This window comes from Canis aureus, chromosome 1, assembly GCF_053574225.1.
Source record: "Canis aureus isolate CA01 chromosome 1, VMU_Caureus_v.1.0, whole genome shotgun sequence".
Lineage (NCBI taxonomy): Eukaryota > Metazoa > Chordata > Mammalia > Carnivora > Canidae > Canis > Canis aureus.
This window is the reverse complement of record NC_135611.1, coordinates 109257624-109278574: the sequence shown is the minus strand read 5'-3', so window position 1 is coordinate 109278574 and position 20951 is coordinate 109257624. Positions and strand designations below refer to the sequence as shown.

General features: G+C 48.3%; 1 protein-coding gene across 4 annotated transcripts in view; it reads left to right on the top strand.

The window, feature by feature from the left end:
• Positions 1–20191, top strand: part of C5AR1 (complement C5a receptor 1) — a 45553-nt gene extending 25362 nt beyond the window's left edge. Inside the window, exons 1-3 of one of the 4 annotated variants that reach the window (XM_077847281.1) lie at positions 3026–3152; positions 14630–14807; positions 17317–20191. In XM_077847281.1, coding sequence (XP_077703407.1) covers positions 14769–14807; positions 17317–18372 — 1095 coding nt within the window. In that variant the 5' untranslated portion in view covers positions 3026–3152; positions 14630–14768 and the 3' untranslated portion in view covers positions 18373–20191. Of the gene's footprint in view, positions 1–2995; positions 3153–14625; positions 14808–17316 lie in introns of those variants that run through there. The other 3 variants (XM_077847275.1, XM_077847292.1, XM_077847268.1) reach the window with 3 other exon arrangements.
• Positions 20192–20951: the final 760 nt, after the last annotated feature.

Here is a 20951-nt window from a genome sequence, read left to right as displayed (position 1 = left end):
ACACTGAGCCCAGAGCCCAAGGTGTGGCTGGATCCCATAACCCTGAGATCAAGACCTGAATGAAAATCAAGAGTTAGTGCTTAACCAACTGACCCATCCAGGCACCACCCCCATCCTACTCTTATTTATTTATTTATTTATTTATTTACATTTTTTAAAGATTTTATTTATTCATGAGAGAGAGAGAGACAGAGAGAGAGAGAGAGAGGGAGAGAGGCAGAGACACAGGCAGAGGGAGAAGCAGGCTCCATGCAGGGAGCCTGATGCAAGACCTGACCTGGGACTCTGGGATCATGCCCTGGTCCGAAGGGGGCCACTAAACTACTGAGCCACCCAGGGATCCCCATCCTACTCTTTTTTAAAGATTTTATTTTTTTAAATACACCCAACCAGAGGCTCGAACTCACAGCCTCAAGATGAAGAGTCACATGCTCCACCCACCAAGCCAGCCAAGGGCCCCTCTTTATCCTATTGTTTCTGTTATTCTTCTTTTCTCTTCTCTTCTCTTCTTTCAAGATTTCATTTATTTATTTGAGAGAGAGAGAGGAAGCATGAGTAAGGGCAGAGGGAGAGGGAGGAGCAGATTCCCCACTGAGCAGGGAGCCTGATGAGGGGCTGGATTCAGGACCTGAGATCATGACTTGAGCCCAAGGCAGATGCTTAAACAAGTAAGCCAACCAGGTGCCCCGTTCTGTTTTTCTAGAGAACTCTGAGTGATTACCCACCTACCCCCCAACCCCCAAGCATATAGTGGGAGCATACTAAATAAAGCACATGGGACAAATGCAACAAGGAGTGAGTCTGTGTCAGGGGCGTACAGGAGTTGGTTTTACTCTTCTTGCCAGCTTCCAATGTAAGTCGGGAATTACGTCAAAATAAAAAGTTGTAAAAAAAAATAATTCTGAGAAGTTCATAATTTCACCAAGGCATAGCAAACATTAAGAAGCTATGATCTGGGGTGCCTGGGTGGCTCAAGCGGTTAAGCATCTGCCTTCAGCTCAGGTCATGATCCTAGAGTCCTGGGATTGAGCCCCTGGTGGAGCTCCCTGCTCAGCGGGGAGCCTGCTTCTCCATCTCCCTCTGCCCCTCCCCCTGGCTTGCACTCTCTCTTTCTCAAATAAATAAATAAATAAATAAATAAATAAATAAATAAATAAATAAATAAATCTTAAAAATAAAAGAACCCATAATTTAAGACAATACACAACTTTCGTTCAAAATCCAAAAAAAAAAATTTAAAAAACATCAAGGGGGTGTGGCCTGGCTTTCAGAGTTTCTCCTAGCTGAGCGCCGCCTTGAGGTCAGAGTCAGTATAACAACACCGCCTCTCAACCAGCACCAAACCCTCACAAATTTACCCTCTAAATCCATTTAGCAGCGACCACAACTTGTGAAACATTGTGCACCCGCGTGTCTGTCCCCAAACGCAGATATCACCCTTGTAAAAGTCTAGCTGAACACACTCCAAACTCCATAGGAGTTTCAGAAGGCTGGAATGGAGATTGGTCACTTTTTAGTTTTTAAAAAAAATTTTGGTAGACGTAGTGCATTTCTGCATTATTCAGATATTTGCAGTGCTCATGGATTACCTTTGTCGCGAAAAGAAAGCTAGATATTTGCAAGGTTGAAGGGTGCTGTAGAAAATGATGTTTGTGGAAGGAAAGACCTGGGTGCTATACTCCAGAGCTGCTGGCGGAGCACGGGAAAAACGAGCCTGTCTCTGTGCTCATTGACAACCATGCTCCTCGAGGTAGGCTAAGAAAGGTTCCCGATGGGTGTGCCTGGGTGACTCGGTGTTTGAGCATCTGCCTTGGGCTCAGGTCATGATCCCGGGGTCCTGGGATATAGTCCCGCATCCAGCTCCCCCTAGGGAGCCTGCTTCTCCCTCTGCCTGTGTCTCTGCCTCTCTGTCTCTCATGAGTAAATAAATAAAATCTTAAAGAAAAGAAAAAAGGTTTCTGATGGTGTCCACACCCTAATTCCTAGAACCCACTGCTTGACTTTATTTGTAAAAGGGACTTTGCATTTCCGTTAAGGATCTTGAAATGGGAAGTTATGCTTTACTATCCAGGGGGACCTAAAATAGAATCACAAGATCCTTATATGGAGGAAGCAGAGGGAGTTGGGGACACACAGTAGGAGAGAGGAAGATGTGACCACAGAGGCAGAAATTGGAGTGACCACACAAGCCAAGGAATGCTGGGGGTCACAGGAAGCTGGAAGGAGCAGGAACTGATTCCCCTCTAGTGCCTGTGGGGAGCACGGTCCTACTGTCACCTTCATTTCGGACCCCTGGCTTCAAATCTGGGAAAGGATACATTTCTGGGTTTGTTTACTTGTTTGTGTTTGTTTATAGGTCAACTCCTTGCCAGATGTGAGGCTCCAACCCGTGACCCAGAGATCAAGAGTCGCATAGCTCTACCAGCTGAGCCAGCCAGGCACCCCCTGCTTCTGGTGTTTTAAACCACTCCATTTGTGGCATTTTGTTACAGCAGCCACAGCAAACAAATAAATATAGGATCCTTCCTAGCCCCAGGCTCCAACATGTCTCGAGAGAACTCAGAATGAAGCCGGAAGGGATGCTTGTGGCTCAGGGGGTGCCAACTTCAAAACCCAAGGAAGGAGGATTTAACGGTCCCTGGTCCCTGCGGCTGGGCCACCTCCGCACACCTGTTTTGCTTCTCTGGGTCTCAGGGCAACCTGGCCGGGAGGCTGGGGCTCAAATCCCTGCTCCCCAGAACCCCAGAGGGAGTCTGAGCCAGCTGGATCTCTGAGCTTTCCTGCAGCTGCTGGGGGCCCTAGAAAGTCCCAAGTGGGGAAACTGAGCCCAAGAGAGGTGCCGAGCCTAGAACAGGATGAGGTGGGGGCTCTTCTATCTGGATTCCACCCTCCTCGGGCCAGGGACTTCCACAGTTTTGCAAGCCCAGCCTCCCTCCTCTGACTGGAAGGAGGTGTTGAGAGCGCTCTCTGAGCGAGTGCCCCACGGAAGCAGCCCCAGATGGGGTGCCCAGTACGCAGACCAATGAGAGCCCCACAGGGGGAAGGCTGGTCATTTCCTCCTGCGATTTGCACCCTCCCCTGGGGCTTAAAAACCACAGTGTGTGGGCCGGAGGGACCTTTGATCAGCGGGGATCCCGGGAGACCTGAACATGGTGAGTTCCCCAGAGGGATGGGGGGCCCAGGCATCATCTCCCTCCTCTCACTCCTTGCTGGTCCCTCTCCTGCCCACCTCTCCCCTTCCAACTCTTTCCCCCTTTCCTCCCTAATCTCTCCACCTCCACTTCTCCCCCTCCTCCCCTCTGACCCTCCCCTCTGGACCTGGTGGGGGGCGGATGCAGCTAAGAAGGAAGGTGGTCAAGGGATTATAGAGTCGCAGCAATGCCATCCGGCTGGGATCCCAAAGGTCCCCAGGGCAGGAAACCCGTGTGTTGGGTCTGATTAGATGACACCCTTCCTCAAACGGTCAGATCCAGGAGAGGTCTTTCTGGCAGCAGGCAGCAGAACGGCAGGAGCCAAGGTCCGGGGGCTGCAAGGAGCCGGCTTGGGAGAAAGATAGGGACTCCCTGGGACATTCAGATGTTCTAAACCGTACAGACAGGGAAACTGAGACCCAGGCAGGAGCACAGATGGCCCGGGTCCCTCAGTGGTTGGTGGCAGACCCAGGCTGCCCCCACGGATTCTCTGGGGGTCAGAGGGAGACTGTGTCTGGGCTCAGGGAGGGACCCCCGTGCACACCTGTGCCCCCAGGTCTGGGTTCGAGAGAGGCACGGCTGTGATTTGGTACCTGCCTCGCTAGACGTTTTTGTCTTGCTTCATCTTTTTTGAAAGAGGAAACGGAGGACACATTAGCTGCCCAGGGAGGGGCTTGGCATTGCCTCACCCGTTTTTGAGACCTGGCCGGGACCCACAGGACTTTGAGACGCCAACTATTTGGCTTCGATTTCTTTTCCTTTCCATCAGATGGTCCCAAATGCCGAAGGGTATTCAGTGAAAAGTCGCTCTCCCCACCCAGCCCTGGGGCCTCGGGCTCCTTGCCACAGCCCCTGGAGGCAACTTTGGGCACAAGTGTGTGTTGGATGCTTCCAGAAACGGTCTGCTGGTGCTCAAGGTCAGATGTGCAGGGAGTAGTTTGACATGGGGGCAAATTGAAATAAGCTTCAAATCCTGCCTCTCCTGTGTCATAGTTGAGGAGGCTCGGCTTTTCTGGGCTTCCTTCTCTTTATGTTGAAGATGGGAGGTTGGGTAACAATCTGACAGAATTAGATCCCACATCTTAAGATCATTGAGAGAATTAAATAACACACGGAAGGCTCTTACAGCATGGCATACAGTTGGCGCTCAATGCATGTGACATATCTATGTCCTTTCTCCCCTTTGCAAATAGAAGTACAGTCTACACATTAGCCTACATCTTGCTTTCTTCATGAATAACGTAGAGTATTATTAACCAGTATTTATTGAGCGCTTACTGCATGCCCAGCCCTGTGCTCTGCTCTTTACATTTACATCTGCGTGGGATGTATTATTTGTTTTTGTTTTTAAAAGATTTTATTTATTCATGAGAGACACACAGAGAGAGAGAGAGAGGCAGAGACATAGGCAGAGGGAGAAGCAGGCTCCATGCCTCCCTGCTGAGCCACCCAACTGTTCTAATCCCTGTGTATTTCAAGGGAATTCCTTCCTTCCTTCTTTCTTTCTTTTTTTTTTTTTTAAGGTTTTATTTATTTATTCATGAGGGACACAGAGAGAGAGAGGCAGAGACACAGGCAGAGGGAGAAGCAGGCTCCCTGCAGGGAGCCCGATGTAGGACTCGATCCTGGGTCCCCAGGATCACACCCTGGGCCGAAGGCAGGCGCTAAACCGCTGAGCCACCCAGGGATCCCCCTCCTTCTTTTTTTTATCAGCTTCGTAATAGTCTACCGTGAGGGTCCACTCCCTCTCAATGGAGATTTTGGTTGTTTTCCATATCTTGTCTTTATTTTTTTTTTATAATGATGAAAACTTTTATTTTGTAAAATTTTGAAAATATGGAAAAATAGACAAAGTATAATTACCCATTATTCCCCCACTGTAATAGTTGGATGCTTTAACAAAAATTTTTATTTAAATTCAATTTGCTGGGGATCCCTGGGTGGCTCAATGGTTTAGCGCCTGCCTTTGGCCCAGAGCATCATCCTGGAGTCCTGGGATCAAGTCCCACATCAGGCTCCCTGCGTAGAGCCTGCTTCTCCCTCTGCCTGTGTCTCTGCCTCTCTCTGTCACTGTGTCTCTCATGAATAAATAAATAAAATCTTTAAAAAATAAATAGATAAATAAAAAATTAAAAATAAAAAAAAATAAATAAATAAATTCAATTTGCCAACATTTGGTAGAACACCCAGTGCTCATCCCATATTTTGTCTTTATTTTTTATTTTTTTAAAGATTTTATTTATTTATCCATGAGAGACACAGAGGGATGCAGAGAAAGAGGCAGAGACACAAGCAGAGGGAGAAGCAGGCTCCACCCAGGGAGCCCGATATGGGACTTGATCCCGGGACCCCAGGATCACACCCTGGGCCGAAGGCGGCGCTAAACTGCTGAGCCACCCAGGCTGCCCCCATATTTTGTCTTTATTTATTATTATTATCTTTAAAGATTTTATTTATTTATTCATGATAGTCACACAGAGAGAGAGAGAGAGAGGCAGAGACATAGGCAGAGGGAGAAGCAGGCTCCATGCAGGGAGCCCGACGTGGGACTCGATCCCGGGTCTCCAGGATCGCGCCCTGGGCCAAAGGCAGGCGCTAAACCACTGCGCCACCCAGGGATCCCCCATATTTTGTCTTTAAAACCAAAATTAAGGGATGCCTGGTGGCTCAGTGGTTGAGCATCTGCTTTCAGCTCAGGTCGTGATCCCAGGGTCCCAGGTTCGAGTCCCGCATCAGGCTCTCTGCATGGAGCCTGCTTCTCCCTCTGCCTGTGTCTGCCTCTTTCTGTGTGTCTCTCATGAATAAATGAATAAAATATTAAAAACAACAACAACAACAAACCAAAGTTAACATCTTTGGCTCCAAGTCTGGGTTTCCAGAACCGCAAAGACTGTGTCCATTGAATTTTAATGGATCTTGCCAGAAATATATCAATGAATGTTTCCCATCTGCGGCGCATGAGAGGGTTTGCCTGAACCCTCATCTGCACGGTCACATCATGCTTTTTTATTTTTGCCAGCCCACGAGGTTGCAGTTCAGTGCAACCTCAGAGGATCTGGAAGCTTGTGTTTTTTATGGGTTTTAAAAAAAATGTAAGTGTTTTGGGGTCACAGAGGTCATGCGATTCAAGAAAATCAATCTGAGTCAAGATGCCTGCCCTAATTCTCATATCCTATTTCTCAGAGGCTCCAACCTCCAATAGCTCCGGGTGGTTCTGTGGGTGCGCTATTTAGAGATGTGTGGATGGAGGAGCAGGAAGGGGTGGGGGGGGTCAGAGGAGCAGACCTTGCCTTCTGGGTACTTATGGGCTCTGACAGCATTCCTAAGGTCTGTTCTTTCCACTTTATTTTTTAAAATATTTTATTTATTCATGAGAGATACAGAGAGAGAGGCAGAGACAGAGGCAGAGGGAGAAGCAGGCTCCACCCAGGGAGCCTGACGTGGGACTCGATCCCCGGTCTCCAGAATCAGGCCCTGGGCTGAAGGCAGCGCTAAACCACTGAGCCACTCGGGCGGCCCTGTTCTTTCCACTTTAATGTGGGCACAGTTGGCAGGACTTCCCCTACCAGGGGCCAGAGAGAGCGGCGAGGGCGCGGGGCCTGGCTTACCACGCACCAGCTGCACCACCATGTCCAAGTCACGCCTCTCATCTTACCACCAGAGGATCTTTCTAACCTAACCCTCACCCTCACCCTAACCCTCACCTTCACCCTAACCCTAACCCTCACTCTAACCCTCACCCTAACCCTGACCCTCACCCTCACCCTAACCCTAACTGAAACAAATCTAGTCCCTCTACGGCTCAAAGACCACCCATGGCTCCCATGGATCAAATACAACATCTTTAACATGACTATGGGTGGATCTTCCAACCTGGTCTTGGCCACCCGCTGGCTTTCCTTTATTTTCTGGTGGTAGCCTCTTCCCTGGCTCTCTCCGTATGGCTTTGGCTTTGAATGCATGCCCCCACTCCCAACCCACTCAGAGAGGGCTCGAGCTCTCAGAAGTTCTCTCCTCCCTCTGCCACTGGCTACCTGCGGGGAGGACTTGGGAAGCAATCTTAAGCTCTAAGGGTAGCTATAGTTTTTTCCATCTGTGAAATGGGTGTTGCAACTCTCATAGGGTTGCTCTCTCTGTGGATTCAAGGAGCTAACACAGGCAAAGGGCTTAGAACAGAGCTTGATGATTATATTGCTAATCTTTTTTTTTTTTTAAGATTTTATTTATTTATTCATGAGAGACAGAGAGAGACAGAGACACGGGCAGAGGGAGAAGCAGGCTCCATTCAGGGAGCCCAACGCAGGACTCGGTCCCAGGACCCTGGGATCACTCTCTGAGCCGAAGGCAGACGCCCAATCCCTGAGCCACCCGGGCGCCCTATGATTGCTTTTCTTAGAAGTACTGTGTCTTCTCCTTCACCCTGTGCTGTGATCCGTTTGTATCTCCTCACGGCCACCACGCTGGTGCAAGCCACCACTGCTGCTCACCTCACCTGGACACTTCCACTCTCCTCTTCTTCCCAGATTCTGCCCCGGAGCCCTTCCTGCCCACAGTAGACAAGGGCTCTTAAAGTGGGCCCGTGACAGTCACTTGGGTGGCTTCATTGGTACAGTGTGTGGCTCTTGATCACAGGATTGTGGGTTTGAGCTCCACGTTGGGAGTTAGAGGTTACTTAAAAAGAAAATCTTGGGGAAAAAAAAAAAGAAAGCCAGGCTTCTGAACTTAGGAACGATAGTATCCCACCCTTCTGGTTGCTGGGACTTAAGGACTTATTAGTTAATTAGTGAACTAACACGTGGGAAGGGCTTAAAACAGTGCCTGGCGCTGAGTGGCCCCTTCGGACCCCCAGACCCGTGATTGGGCAGCCCCTAGCCACATGTGGTTATGGAAGTGTACTTAAACTGACATAATTGAGGGGCACCCGGGTGGCTCAGCGGTTGAGTGTCTGTCTTCAGCCCAAGATGTGATCCTGGGGTCACGGGATGGAGCCCCACATCGGGCTCCCTGCAGGGAGCCTGCTTCTCCCTCTGCCTATGTCTCTGCGTCTCTCTGTGTGTCTCTAATGAATGGATAAGTAAAAACTTAAAAAAAAAAATAAACTGACACAATTGAAAATTCAGTTCCTCAGGCACAGAGCCACATATGGCTGGTGGCCACCGTCAAAGACGCGCCGGCAGTGCAGAAAGTTCTATTGGATGGGGCTGCAGCCCGTCCTCCCCCCACACTGGGCTGGGCTCTCTATCAAACACTTGAGTCCTCCCCACTTGGCGGTCTGTTTGTCTCTCCTTGTAGACCAGCAGGTGCCAGGTGGGTCAGGAACTGTCCCCCAGGCGGTTGACATTAGTGCAATAAAGAAATCTGCTTAGACTTGTCCTAGAGGTGGGGAACTGCAAATTCTTTTGTATTTGTCTTTATAGTATCTGTTTCTTGGAATGGGCAGTGCACTCACTGGTATGGTTCCTCATATAAGAGGAAGAAAAATATAGACATATACCGTGAAATGCTTCCTTTCAATATCTGCCCCCCACCCCCACTCCCACCCCCACCCCCTACAACCCAGCCCCCACCCCCATGCCCTCTGCCCAGCGCAACCGCTGGTACAAGCTTCCTCTGTCTACTTCTAGAGCTGCTCTGGAGAGAGAGACAGGTACAGGCTAGAAGTAGAGACAGAGATACAGAGGAGGAAAGGAGGGAGGGAGAGATAGAGAGAGAGAGGGAGGGAGGGAGGGAGAGTCTTCTTTTGTAGGTAGGCTGCTTTATACACCATCTGGTCCTTGCTTGTTATTATTTTTTTAAGATTTTATTTTATTTACAGTATTTTTTTTTTAATTTTTATTTATTCATGATAGGCACACAGTGAGAGAGAGAGAGGCAGAGACACAGGCAGAGGGAGAAGCAGGCTCCATGCACCGGGAGCCCGACGTGGGACTCGATCCCGGATCCCCAGGATCGCGCCCCGGGCCAAAGGCAGGCGTCAAACCGCTGCGCCACCCAGGGATCCCGATTTACAGTATATTTTTAAAGATTTTATTTATTTATTTATTTTGAGAGAGAAAGAGAGAGAGGGAGCGCATGGGTCAGGGGAAAGCAGACTCCCTGCTGAGTGGGAAGGCCTACGCTGGGCTCCATCCCAGGACCCCTGGGATCATTCATGCAGAAAGCAGACACTTAACCGCAGCCGCTGCCAAGCCACCAGGCGTCCCTTCTTGTGGTTTTAAGTCATCTCCACACAATGTGGGGCTCAAAGCCACAATCCGGAGATCAGGAGTTGCACTCCCCACTGAGCCAGCTGGGCAACGCCCTCCAGGCTCCCATCCTTGCTTTTATATGTTCCCCTAGATCTCAGAGCTCCTTTCACATTGGTTCATAAACATCCCATTCTTTCAGATAGTTGCATAGCATTTTGTTGTTGCAAATGTGCCATCAAGTAATTTAGTCAATCCCCTCTTGCTGGACACTCCAGTTATTTCCCATCCTTTTAGGGATGCTGCAAGGGCAGAACTTTTCAAGCCTCTTGCACTGGAGGATCCTGAAAGCCACAGGGTGTTAGAATCAGCATTTTTTTTCTGCCCTCATGAAGTCAGTGAAAGGCAAGGGGCCCCCATGAGCTCAGGCCAGGAAGGAGCTTTGTCAGTGGGGATGAACACTCCCTTTTTGGAGTTTGAGTCACTCTGCAGCCAAGGAGGGTTGGGAGTTCATGGAACCAGCAGCAAAAGCTTCCTTTACTGCATCCAGGGCAGACACTCACAATATTGAGCAACCACTAAGGTACAGAGGCCCGGGGAGCTGGGCTAGGGCCTCCTGCTGGGCCTGGCATTAACTCTTTAGTAACTGGAGCATGGGGATGGAGTGGGGGAGTGGAGGGATGGGGCAGGTGGGTCCCAGAAGAAATGGGAAGAAGCCAGGGTGCAGAGGGTGGGGGTGGGGGTGATGGCAGGGGTCAGGCTCCCGGCAGGGGCTCTTCACCAATAGAAGTATTTCAACAATTTGAATTTTCTATTTTGAAAAATTTTCACACTTACAGAAACATTGGAAGACTAACAAAGTACTCCCATATACTCTTTACCCAGAGTCTCCAAATTTGCTTTATCAATCATCTGACTATCTATCGATCTCTATCTATCATCTGTTTTCCTGAGCAATCTGAGAGTAAGCTGTAGGCATCACGCCCTCTGGCCCTTAAATACTTTAGCGTTTATTCCTTAAGAACAAGGAGCATCACCAGCCTGAGCAGAGCAGTTATCGCTGTTGGGGCAGCCCGGGTGGCTCATGGTTTAGCGCCGCCTTCGGCCCAGGACCTGATCCTGGAGACTCGGGATCGAGTCCCACATCGGGCTCCCTGCATGGAGCCTGCTTCTCCCTCTGCCTCTTCCTGTGTCTCTGCCTGTCTCTCTCTTTCTCTCTCTGTGTGTGTCTCATGAATAAATAAAATCTTAAAAGAAAAGAAAAGTAACGGGATCCCTGGGTGGCGCAGCGGTTTGGCGCCTGCCTTTGGCCCAGGGCGCGATCCTGGAGACCCGGGATCGAATCCCACGTCAGGCTCCCGGTGCATGGAGCCTGCTTCTCCCTCTGCCTATGTCTCTGCCTCTCTCTCTCTCTCTATGTGACTATCATAAATAAATAAAATTAAAAAAATTAAAAAAAAAAAAAAAAAAAAAAAAGAAAAGAAAAGTAACATTTGGTGGGACGTTATTGTCTAGGCTACAGACCATATGCAAACTTGCTCAGATGTTCGGGTACGCCCTTTGCGGTGAATAGGTGTCTCCAGCTCTGGACTCCAGCCCAGGATGTCACATCCCATTTGGTTGTCCTGCCTGTGTGGTCCCCATTCAACGGGGAACAATCCCTTACCCCTCCCTTGGCTTCGTGACACTGGCGTTTTTTACTAAGATTTTATTAATTATTATTATTATTTATTAGTAATACTATTAATACTAATAAATAATTGTTATTATTTATTCATGAGAGACGCAGACATAAGCAGAGGGAGAAGCAGGCTACCCGTGGGGAGCCCGATGCGGGACTCAATCCCACGACCCCGGGATCACGCCCTGAGCCAAAGGCAGATGCTCAACCCCTGAGCCACCCAGGCATCCTGCATTTTTTTTTTTTTATTGGGTAAAATTCACATAACATCGAATTCATCATTTTCAAGTGTATGATGCAGTGGCATTTGTAGTACGTTCACTCTGTGACTCAGCCATGTCCTCTGTTTCTAGAACATCATCAAAAGAAGTACACACTGTAGCTCACCTCATTCCTTTTTATGGCTGAATTATCTCTTAGGGCTTGGCTGGACCCCACCCTAATCATCCCGTCATCGGCTGACAGGGACATTCCCCCTTTGAGTGATGTGATCACGGATATGGCTCTACCGGCAGGAAGCCCGGGGCCACCAGCCTGGCCCACCTTGGGACAACATAAAGGGACTAAGATAAAACGGAGTGGCTTAGGGGAAAGCTCTGAGCTCGTCCATAATCACAATATCGAGAAACTGATCCTATTGGTTGTCCTTTCTTGTCCTGCGCTGCGAGCCAGGCACTCGGCCGGGTGTCCGAGCAGTTGTCACAGTTGTCGTCTTATATAATCCGCAGGGTGGTGTGCTGTCTGGCTCCAAAGATTTCTGTAATGATCATTTCTCTTCCTCTCTGTCTCCTTTGCCTGGTTGGTGACAAAGTGGCCTTCGGGGATGTGCTAGCTCTAGGGGTCACAGAGCTCGCCGCTGTAGGGTTCCCCCTCCGTCCACAGCCCCACTCGGAAATAGCCGGGCGCAGCCTGCCTGGGTTTGCGTGCCAGCCTACCCAGGTGTGAATTCCTGACCTGGAACAGGCTATCTACCTTCCTGTGCCTCTGTCTCCTCATCAAGAAAGTGGGTGTATGGGGTGCCTGGGTGGCTCAGCAGTTGAGTTTCTGCCTTTGGCCCAGGTCATGATCCTGGGGTCCCGGGATCGAGTCCCGCATGGAGCTCCCAGCATGGAGCCTGCTTCTCCCCCTGCCTGTGTCTCTGCCTCTCTCTCTCTCTCTCTGTGTCTCTCATGAATAAATAAATAAAATCTTAAAAAAAAAAGAAGTAGGCATATTAATAGGACCAACTTTTAGTGTCGTGGGCAGGACTGGAAGAGCTAATGCCGTGTCGGGCACATGTCCTAAGTGCTGTATTCAATCTGGATGCTTTGGTGTGATCGTGCCACGGGGATTCGTCTGCTGTGGCTGGTGCCTCTGGGACATGGACTTGCCTACAAGGCTCTCTCCAGCTCAGCTGCTACTCCCAGACGCCTTCTGTCTTGGGGGCCATGGTCCTCCCAGCCAGTCTGCTTGGGAGGAAGCTCAGGACCCCTCTGCTCTTCGTGTTATTTTATTATGGAGAACTTCAAACATACAGAAGTAGAGAGAATGGTACTGGGAACCCTGGTGTCCCCATCACCCTGCTTCAACAACATTTTGCTGTTCTTCGTCACCCATGGCCTTCCTCTCCCCTCCTGTCTCCTGTCTCCTGTCTCCCAGCTATTTCTTTTGCTGGAGTGTTCTATTTTATTTTGTTTTTGAAAAAAAATTTTAAGGTCTTTAAATTTGGGGGGGGGGGCACCTGGGCGGCTCAGTCAGTTAAACATGGGACTCTGGATTTTGGCTCAGGTCGTGATCTCAGGGTCGAGAGATTAGGCCCTGTGTAGGGTTCCAAGCTGGGTGAGTAGCCTGCTTGGGATTTTCTCTCTCTTCCTCTCCCTCTGCCCCTCTCCCCCAACCTCTGTTCATGTGCATGCGTGTGGGCACACCCCCTCTTTAAAAAAGAAAATAAAAAGTTTTTTAAATGGTTATAAAATAACCTCTACACCCATCAAGGGGCTCAAACTTACAACCCTGAGATCAAGAGTTGCATGCTCTACCCACTGAGCCAGCCAAGCACTCCACTATTGGAGTATTTTAAAGTAAATCCAAAACATCCTATTTCACTTGCTATTTACCTTTATCAGAAACAGCCTTCCCACTCCTTTAAATTTTTAAAAAGATTTTATTTTATTTTTTTTATTTTTATTTATTTATTTATTTATTTTTTAATTTATTTATGATAGGCACACAGTGAGAGAGAGAGAGGCAGAGACACAGGCAGAGGGAGAAGCAGGCTCCATGCACCGGGAGCCCGATGTGGGACTTGATCCCGGGTCTCCAGGATCACGCCCTGGGCCAAAGGCAGGCGCCAAACGGCTGCGCCACCCAGGGATCCCCTTATTTTATTTTTTTAAAGATTTTACTTATTTATTCATGAGAGACACACACAGAGAGGCAGAGACACAGGCAGAGAGAGAAGCAGGCTCCCTGCGGAGAGCTCGATGTGGGACTCGATCCCAGGACCCCAGGATCATGACCTGAGCCAAAGGCAGACGCTCAACCACTGAGCCAACCAGGTGCCCCTTGCTCCTTTTTTTTAAAAACATGAATACAAAACCACGTCACACTCAATAAAATTAGCACTGATTCCTTACTATTGTCAAATACCCCACTTCATTTTTGAGTGTCCTGGATTGTCTCAAAAATGTCTGATTTTGGGATCCCTGGGTGGCGCAGCGGTTTGGCGCCTGCCTTTGGCCCAGGGCGCGATCCTGGAGACCCGGGATCGAATCCCACGTCGGGCTCCCGGTGCATGGAGCCTGCTTCTCCCTCTGCCTGTGTCTCTGTGCCTCTCTCTCTCTCTCTGTGACTATCATAAAAAAAAAAAATGTCTGATTTTGCAATTGATTCTTCCAATCAGGATCCAAATGAGGTCTCTGTGTTACCTTTGCTTGATACGCCTCTAAATCTTTTTTTTTTTTTTTTTAATTTATGATAGTCACACAGAGAGAGAGTGAGAGAGAGGCAGAGACACAGGCAGAGGGAGAAGCAGGCTCCATGCACCAGGAGCCCAACGTGGGACTCGATCCCGGGTCTCCAGGATCGCGCCCTGGGCCAAAGGCAGGCGCCAAACCGCTGCGCCACCCAGGGATCCCTCTAAATCTCTTTTAATCAGTGACGTTTTCCTTTCCTCTTTCTTTCTTTCTTTCTTTCTTTCTTTCTTTCTTTCTTTCTTTCTTTCTTTCTTTCTTTCTTTCTTTCTTCTTTCTTTCTTTCTTTCTTTCTTTCTTTCTTTCTTTCTTTCTTTCTTTCTTCTTTCTTCCTTCCTTCCTTCCTTCCTTCCTTCTTTCTTTTCTTTCTTTCTTTCTTTCTTTCTTTCTTTCTTTCTTTCTTTCTTTCTTTCTTTCTCTTTCTTTCTTTCCTTCTTTCTTTCTTCTTTCTCTTTCCTTCCCAATGCCATTTATCTGTGGGAGAAAACAGACTATTTGTCCTGTAGGGTTTCCTGTGGTCTGACTGGGCTGATCTTGTGCCTGTGGTGTTATTTGTCATGTTCCTCTCTCCCCTGCTTTTCCTGTGGACTGGTAGTTTTTGTTTTTGTTTTTTTGAGAGAGAGAGAGCATGAGAGAGTGGAAGGAGGAGCAGAGGGAGAGAGAGAGAATCCCAAGCAGGCTCCACACCCTGTGCAGAGTCCGACATGGGGGTCCATCCCACGACCCTGAGACCACCACCTGAGCCGAAACCAAGAATCAGATGCTCAACTGGCTGAGCCACCCAGGCACCCCAAGACTGGTAACTTTTGATCTAGAACCTTGATTAGACTCACAATTATTTATTTGGCAAGAATTACTTCATAGGTGGTGCTGTGTTCTTTCCAATGCCTCACATCCGAAAGAACAGAATATCCGATTGTCCCTCTTTGGATGCTGAGGTGGATTGGCCAGTTTGGGCTATGAGTCCAGCCTATTTATTGTAAAGTTCCCATCTGCCTTTCACCCGATGGTTTTATCAGATGTTGTTCACCATCCAGACCCATTATTTCCTGAATTCTGAAGTTCCTTCTGCAGATATTATTCTTAGGTTTTTCTCTGAAGGAAGGTTTCCCACATTGACTTTGGATTCCCCTTAATTATACTAAAGTTTCTTTACTCTTTAGTATGAGATGTTCTAGGCTCGTCTTGTATTTTTCCTGTCCCAGAACAGAAATCAGCCCTGGTTTCTTTGAATGGCAGATGGTCATTGGAGACCATAATCTGGGTACTAAGGTCCTCAATGTCCTTGAACTTAGCCTTCTCTGTTCCTTTCATCCCTTCTACCTTCCCTCCAGCAAGGCAGAAATCTATTTCTTCTTCCCATTTCTCATTCTTCCTCCTGGTCTGTCACCAAATATTTTCCCTCTGCAGTTTTATTGATTTTTTAAAGGTTTATTTATATATTCATGGGAGACACACACACACACACACAGAGAGAGAGAGAGAGAGAGGCAGAGACATAGGCAGGCCCCCACAGAGAGCCTGATTCGGGACTTGATCCCAGATCCCGGGCTCACACCCTGAGCTGAAGGCAGATGCCCAACCACTGAGCCACCCAGGCGTCCTGAGACTGAGGTTTTAGAGCTAGAGCTGATGAACGGCTAGGGGTCAACCAGGAAAGCAACAGAGGCATACAGCAGTAACGACACTTGCAGGCTTTGAGTAGAACAGTTGAGACCTAGTGCTGTGCCATCTGGGAATCCTAAGCTGAAGGACACATGTGTGCCCCTCTACACTTAGAAAAATATCCTCCCATAGTTTGAACCAAACAGAAAAAATAAAGCTCTACTCAACCCCCCCGAAACAAAACAAAAGAAAATGAAACCTCTGGGGATCCCTGGGTGGCGCAGCGGTTTGGCGCCTGCCTTTGGCCCGGGGCGCGGTCCTGGAGACCCGGGATCGAGTCCCACGTCGGGCTCCCTGTGCATGGAGCCTGCTTCTCCCTCTGCCTATGTCTCTGCCTCTCTCTCTCTCTCTCTCTGTGACTATCATAAATAAATTAAAATTAAAAAAAAAAAAAAGAAACCCCAAGCCCCAGCATCATGACTATACATAAAGCCTCGCATTGTCTGATACGTTTGCATGTCATCGTCAACCTGCGAAGACCCATCCAGCTGGGAATGCAAACTCTGGTCTGTTTGGACAGTTCCCACTGCACAATCATGCAGGGTCATAAGACAAACAACCAAAGCAGTCTGTCTTCATTTAAAATCTGGATGTTTTTTCCACCATGGGTATATTTGGGAGCATTGATTTTGGTTCTTTAAAATATTGTATCAAGATATTATTTCTTGATGACTGAAGGGTTTTTAAAAGGTTTTTAAAAAATATTTTATTTATTTATTCATAAGAGACAAAGAGAGAGAGAGAGAGGCAGAGACACAGGCAGAGGGAGAAGCAGGCTGCATGCTGGGAGCCCGATACGGGACTCCATCCTGGGACCCCAGGATCACGCCCTGAGCCAAAGGCAGATGCTCAACCACTGAGCCACCCAGGCGTCCCTAAAGGGTTTTTTTTTTTTTTTTTAAGATTTTATTTATTTGAGAGAGAGTGAAAGAGAGAGAGCAGGGGAAGGGGCAGAGGGAGAGGGAGAAGCAGACTCTCTCCTGAGTAGGGACCCTGATGTGGGACTTGATCCCAGGACCCCAGGATCATGAGCTAAGAGCTGAAGGCAGATGCTCAACCAACTGAGTCACCCGGGGCCCCTGCCTGAGGCTTTTTGGTTCTCCGCCTCCTCACTTAAATGTTGTGCCCGAGTATGTGAGATGCTGCCAAGCCACTGCCTTCTCCGGGGAGCCACTCCCAGATAGAGCTCAGAGCCTCAGTAGGTGGAAGGCAGCCAAAGAGGATGATGGTGGGGGGGGGGTGCAGTGGGGTAACTACCTGGTAATATCATCTCAGTTTGTTGGTGACATTAAAAATAGCTAAGAAGCAGTGTGTCATGGGTACCGTCCAGTCAGAATGCACAGTGACCACAACACTGCAGCAGGACTAGGTTTTAACCGTTTGGCTGCTAGGTCATAGAGATGTCCAGGGACATCAGGTGGCAGTGGTAGGGTGGCAGGGAGACTAATCAGCATCGAAGGGTTTTCCAATTTTATATGTGGTATGACACCCCAGCCAGCTCTCAGCCCTTGATCTCCCCATTTTCCTGGGAAGAGACCTGGGATCAGAGAAGCAAAGTGATGGGCTTCAAGACGAGTAGCTCCCATGGGCCCCTGGCACCTGTTTGCAACTCATCCTCTTCCTGCCTCTCTGATTCCCCCCAGGCCTCCATGAATTTCAGCACCCCCGAGTACCCCGACTATGGCACTGCCACCCTGGACCCCAACATATTTGTGGATGAGTCTCTCAACACCCCCAAGCTGTCGGTCCCGGATATGATCGCCCTGGTAATCTTCGTGATGGTCTTTCTGGTGGGGGTGCCAGGCAACTTCCTGGTGGTCTGGGTGACGGGCTTCGAGGTCCGGCGAACCATCAATGCCATCTGGTTTCTCAACCTGGCGGTGGCCGATCTCCTGTCCTGCCTGGCGCTGCCCATCCTGTTTTCGTCCATCGTCCAGCAGGGCTACTGGCCCTTTGGCAACGCTGCCTGCCGCATCCTGCCCTCGCTCATCCTGCTCAACATGTACGCCAGCATCTTGCTCCTGACCACCATCAGCGCCGACCGCTTTGTCTTGGTGTTTAATCCCATCTGGTGCCAGAACTACCGAGGGCCCCAGCTGGCCTGGGCGGCCTGCGGCGTGGCCTGGGCCGTGGCTCTGCTGCTGACCGTACCCTCGTTCATCTTCCGCGGGGTGCACACGGAGTACTTTCCGTTCTGGATGACGTGCGGCGTGGACTACAGCGGGGTCGGGGTCCTGGTGGAGAGGGGCGTGGCCATCCTCCGGCTGCTCATGGGCTTCCTGGGGCCGCTGGTGATACTGAGCATCTGCTACACCTTCCTCCTGATTCGGACCTGGAGCCGGAAGGCCACCCGCTCCACCAAGACGCTCAAGGTGGTGGTGGCCGTGGTGGTCAGCTTCTTTGTCCTCTGGCTGCCCTACCAGGTGACGGGGATGATGATGGCTTTGTTCTACAAGCACTCGGAAAGCTTCAGACGCGTGTCCCGCCTGGACTCGCTGTGCGTGGCCGTGGCTTACATCAACTGCTGCATAAACCCCATCATCTACGTGGTGGCCGCCCAGGGGTTCCACAGCCGCTTCCTCAAGTCGCTGCCCGCCAGGCTCCGGCAGGTGCTGGCCGAGGAGACCGTGGGCCGGGACAGCAAGTCTATCACGCTCTCCACGGTGGACACCCCAGCGCAGAAGAGCCAGGGGGTGTGAGGGGGGCCTCCCGGCTTCCCCCTCCCACCTGTCCCTTCCCCCTCTGCTGATTTTAACCCAGCCCCTGGTGGGGAGCTGGCCTGCGAGCGAACTCCCCTCCATTCCTTCCTTCTTCCCCGCACCCGTCCTCCCTCACTTCCAGGATGAACGCGTCCCTCTGGGACCCTCAACTTTCCTTTTCCATCTGAGGACTTTGGGAAACAAGCAGAAACCAGGATTACTCGGAGCACCTCCCGAACAGCCCTATGTCTGCTGCAGGTGGAGATTGTGCATGGGACACAGTCGATACATAGAAAAGAGACAAATAGGAACATTCTAACCTTGGGGTGCCTGGGTGGCTCGGTTAAGCATCTGCCTTAGGCTCGGGTCATGATCCCAGGGTCCTGGGTTCGAGTCCTGCGTCGGGCTCCCCGCAGGGAGCCTGCTTCTCTGTCTGCCTGTGTCTCTGCATCTCTCTCTGTGTCTCTCATGAATAAATAAATAGAAATATTTAAAAAAATGAATGAATACAATCTTAAAGAAAAAGAAAGAAACAGTCTAACCTTTAAAAAAATGGTGACGTGTTTATTTTACAGAGACCTGGGGGAAAAAAAACCTAAGGAGCATCTCAAAAAGTATTCTTGTGACAGACAAAGCAAAATTCACTGGCTAAGCTTTTCTTTTCTTTTCTTTTTCTTTCTTTTTTTTTTTTTTTTTTGGCTAAGCTTTTCTAAGTGAGTTGATTTAAAAAAAAAACAGTAAGTGAAGGTCTTACTAATCGGGTTTTGAGAAAACATATTCAGTAAAAAGATGTTCAATGGATTTGGCGAAAAGCAAGTGTGAGGACGGAGTGCCGAAGGGAGAGGCTGGGAAACATTGGTTAGGCACCTCGGGGGAAGGCGCTCATGGGGAAAGTTGACTTTTGACTTTGTAAACTGCTGTTTTGTGTGTATGTTTCAAAAAAAAAAAAAAGAAAGAAAGAAAAAAGAAAAAGAAAGAAAAAGAAAAAGAAAAAAGAAAAACTTTTTTCTTTTTTAGAAAGAAAGAAAATTTTAATGTCACTGTAGATACAGAGGGATCCTGTGTGCCCCTGACCTGCTGCACTATAGGGACCTCTTGCAAAATGATGTTGCAAGATCATGGCTAGGATGTTGCCATTGTTACCCTGGGGGTGTAGGACATTTCCATTACCACTGGGATCCCTCGTGATGGCCCATGTCCCTCCATCCTCCCAGCCTTGTCCTGGACCCCTGGCAACCACCATTCTGCTCTCCATATTTTGCCCTTTCAAAGGAATGCTCTATCAATCGTGTAAACTTTTGGCTTAAAAACTAGTCTGGGGGTGACTGAGGTGACTCAGTCGGTTAAGTGACCAACTTGATTTTGGCTCAGGCCATGATCTCAGTCAGGATTCTGGGATCAAGCCCTGCTTTTGGGGGGTGTCTGCACTCAGAGTGGAGTCTGCTGGAGATCCTCTCTCTCTCCCCCACTGCTCCTCCTCCTGCTCACATGCTCTCTCCTCTCTCTCTCAAATAAATAGATAAATCTTAAAAAAAAAAAAGAAAAAAGTAGTTTTCAGCACTTGAATAATGAAAATAAAAAAATAAACATTGTAATGTGTTATTTGTAATCAATTTTAAAACATTTCTGTGGGCACTTGGGTGGCTCAGTCAGTTAAGCGTCTGCCTTCGGCTCAGGTCATGATCTCAGGGTCCTGGGATTGAGCCCCGTGTCGGGCTCCCTGCTCAGTGGGGAGTCTGCTTTTCCCTCTGCCCTTCCCCTCTGCTTGTGATCTCTCTCTCTCACTTTGTCTCTCTCAAATAAATAAAATCTTTTTTTTTCAAATAAATAGAAAATTTTGTTTGTTTCGTGTATGCATTCATTTGTGTGGATTGACTAGAAATATTGTACAGACCAGCACCACCCAGCAGAAAAATGATTGAGCTGCATGGTAGTTTTCTTTTTTTTTTTTTTTTTTGGTAGTTTTCAATTTACTAGTTGCCACACTGAAAAATTAAGGAGAACCATGAGCACCTGGCTGACTCAGTCGGTGGAGTGAGACTCTTGATCTAGGGGTTATGAGTTCGAGCCCCGCATCAGTAGTCTCTATTACTTAAATAAATAAACTTAAAAAAACTAAAAGGAAACAGATGAAGTCATAGTAATATATTTTATGATATAATAATGTCATGTTAACAACAATTATAGCGATGATATATTAATTATATGAATATTATATATTATACAATTATGTATTATATGAATAACAATGCTATATGTTGTATAATTATATTTATAATTAGATAATATAAAAACATAACTGTAATACAAATATAGAAAATGTATAACACATTAACAGTATATTAATGTTTGTAATATATATTAATGTATAATAATAATTATGCTATTAATATGTTTTTATTATGTTGTTATAGAATGATATTTAATATATAAAATATTAATACAGTCCATACTACATTTTGCCCAGCACAATATATCCAAAACATTTTTTGAAAGATTTTGTTTATTTATTTATTTGAGAAAGAGACAGAGACCGAGACAGGGTGCAAGCAGGGGGAGGGGCAGAGGGAGAGGGAGAG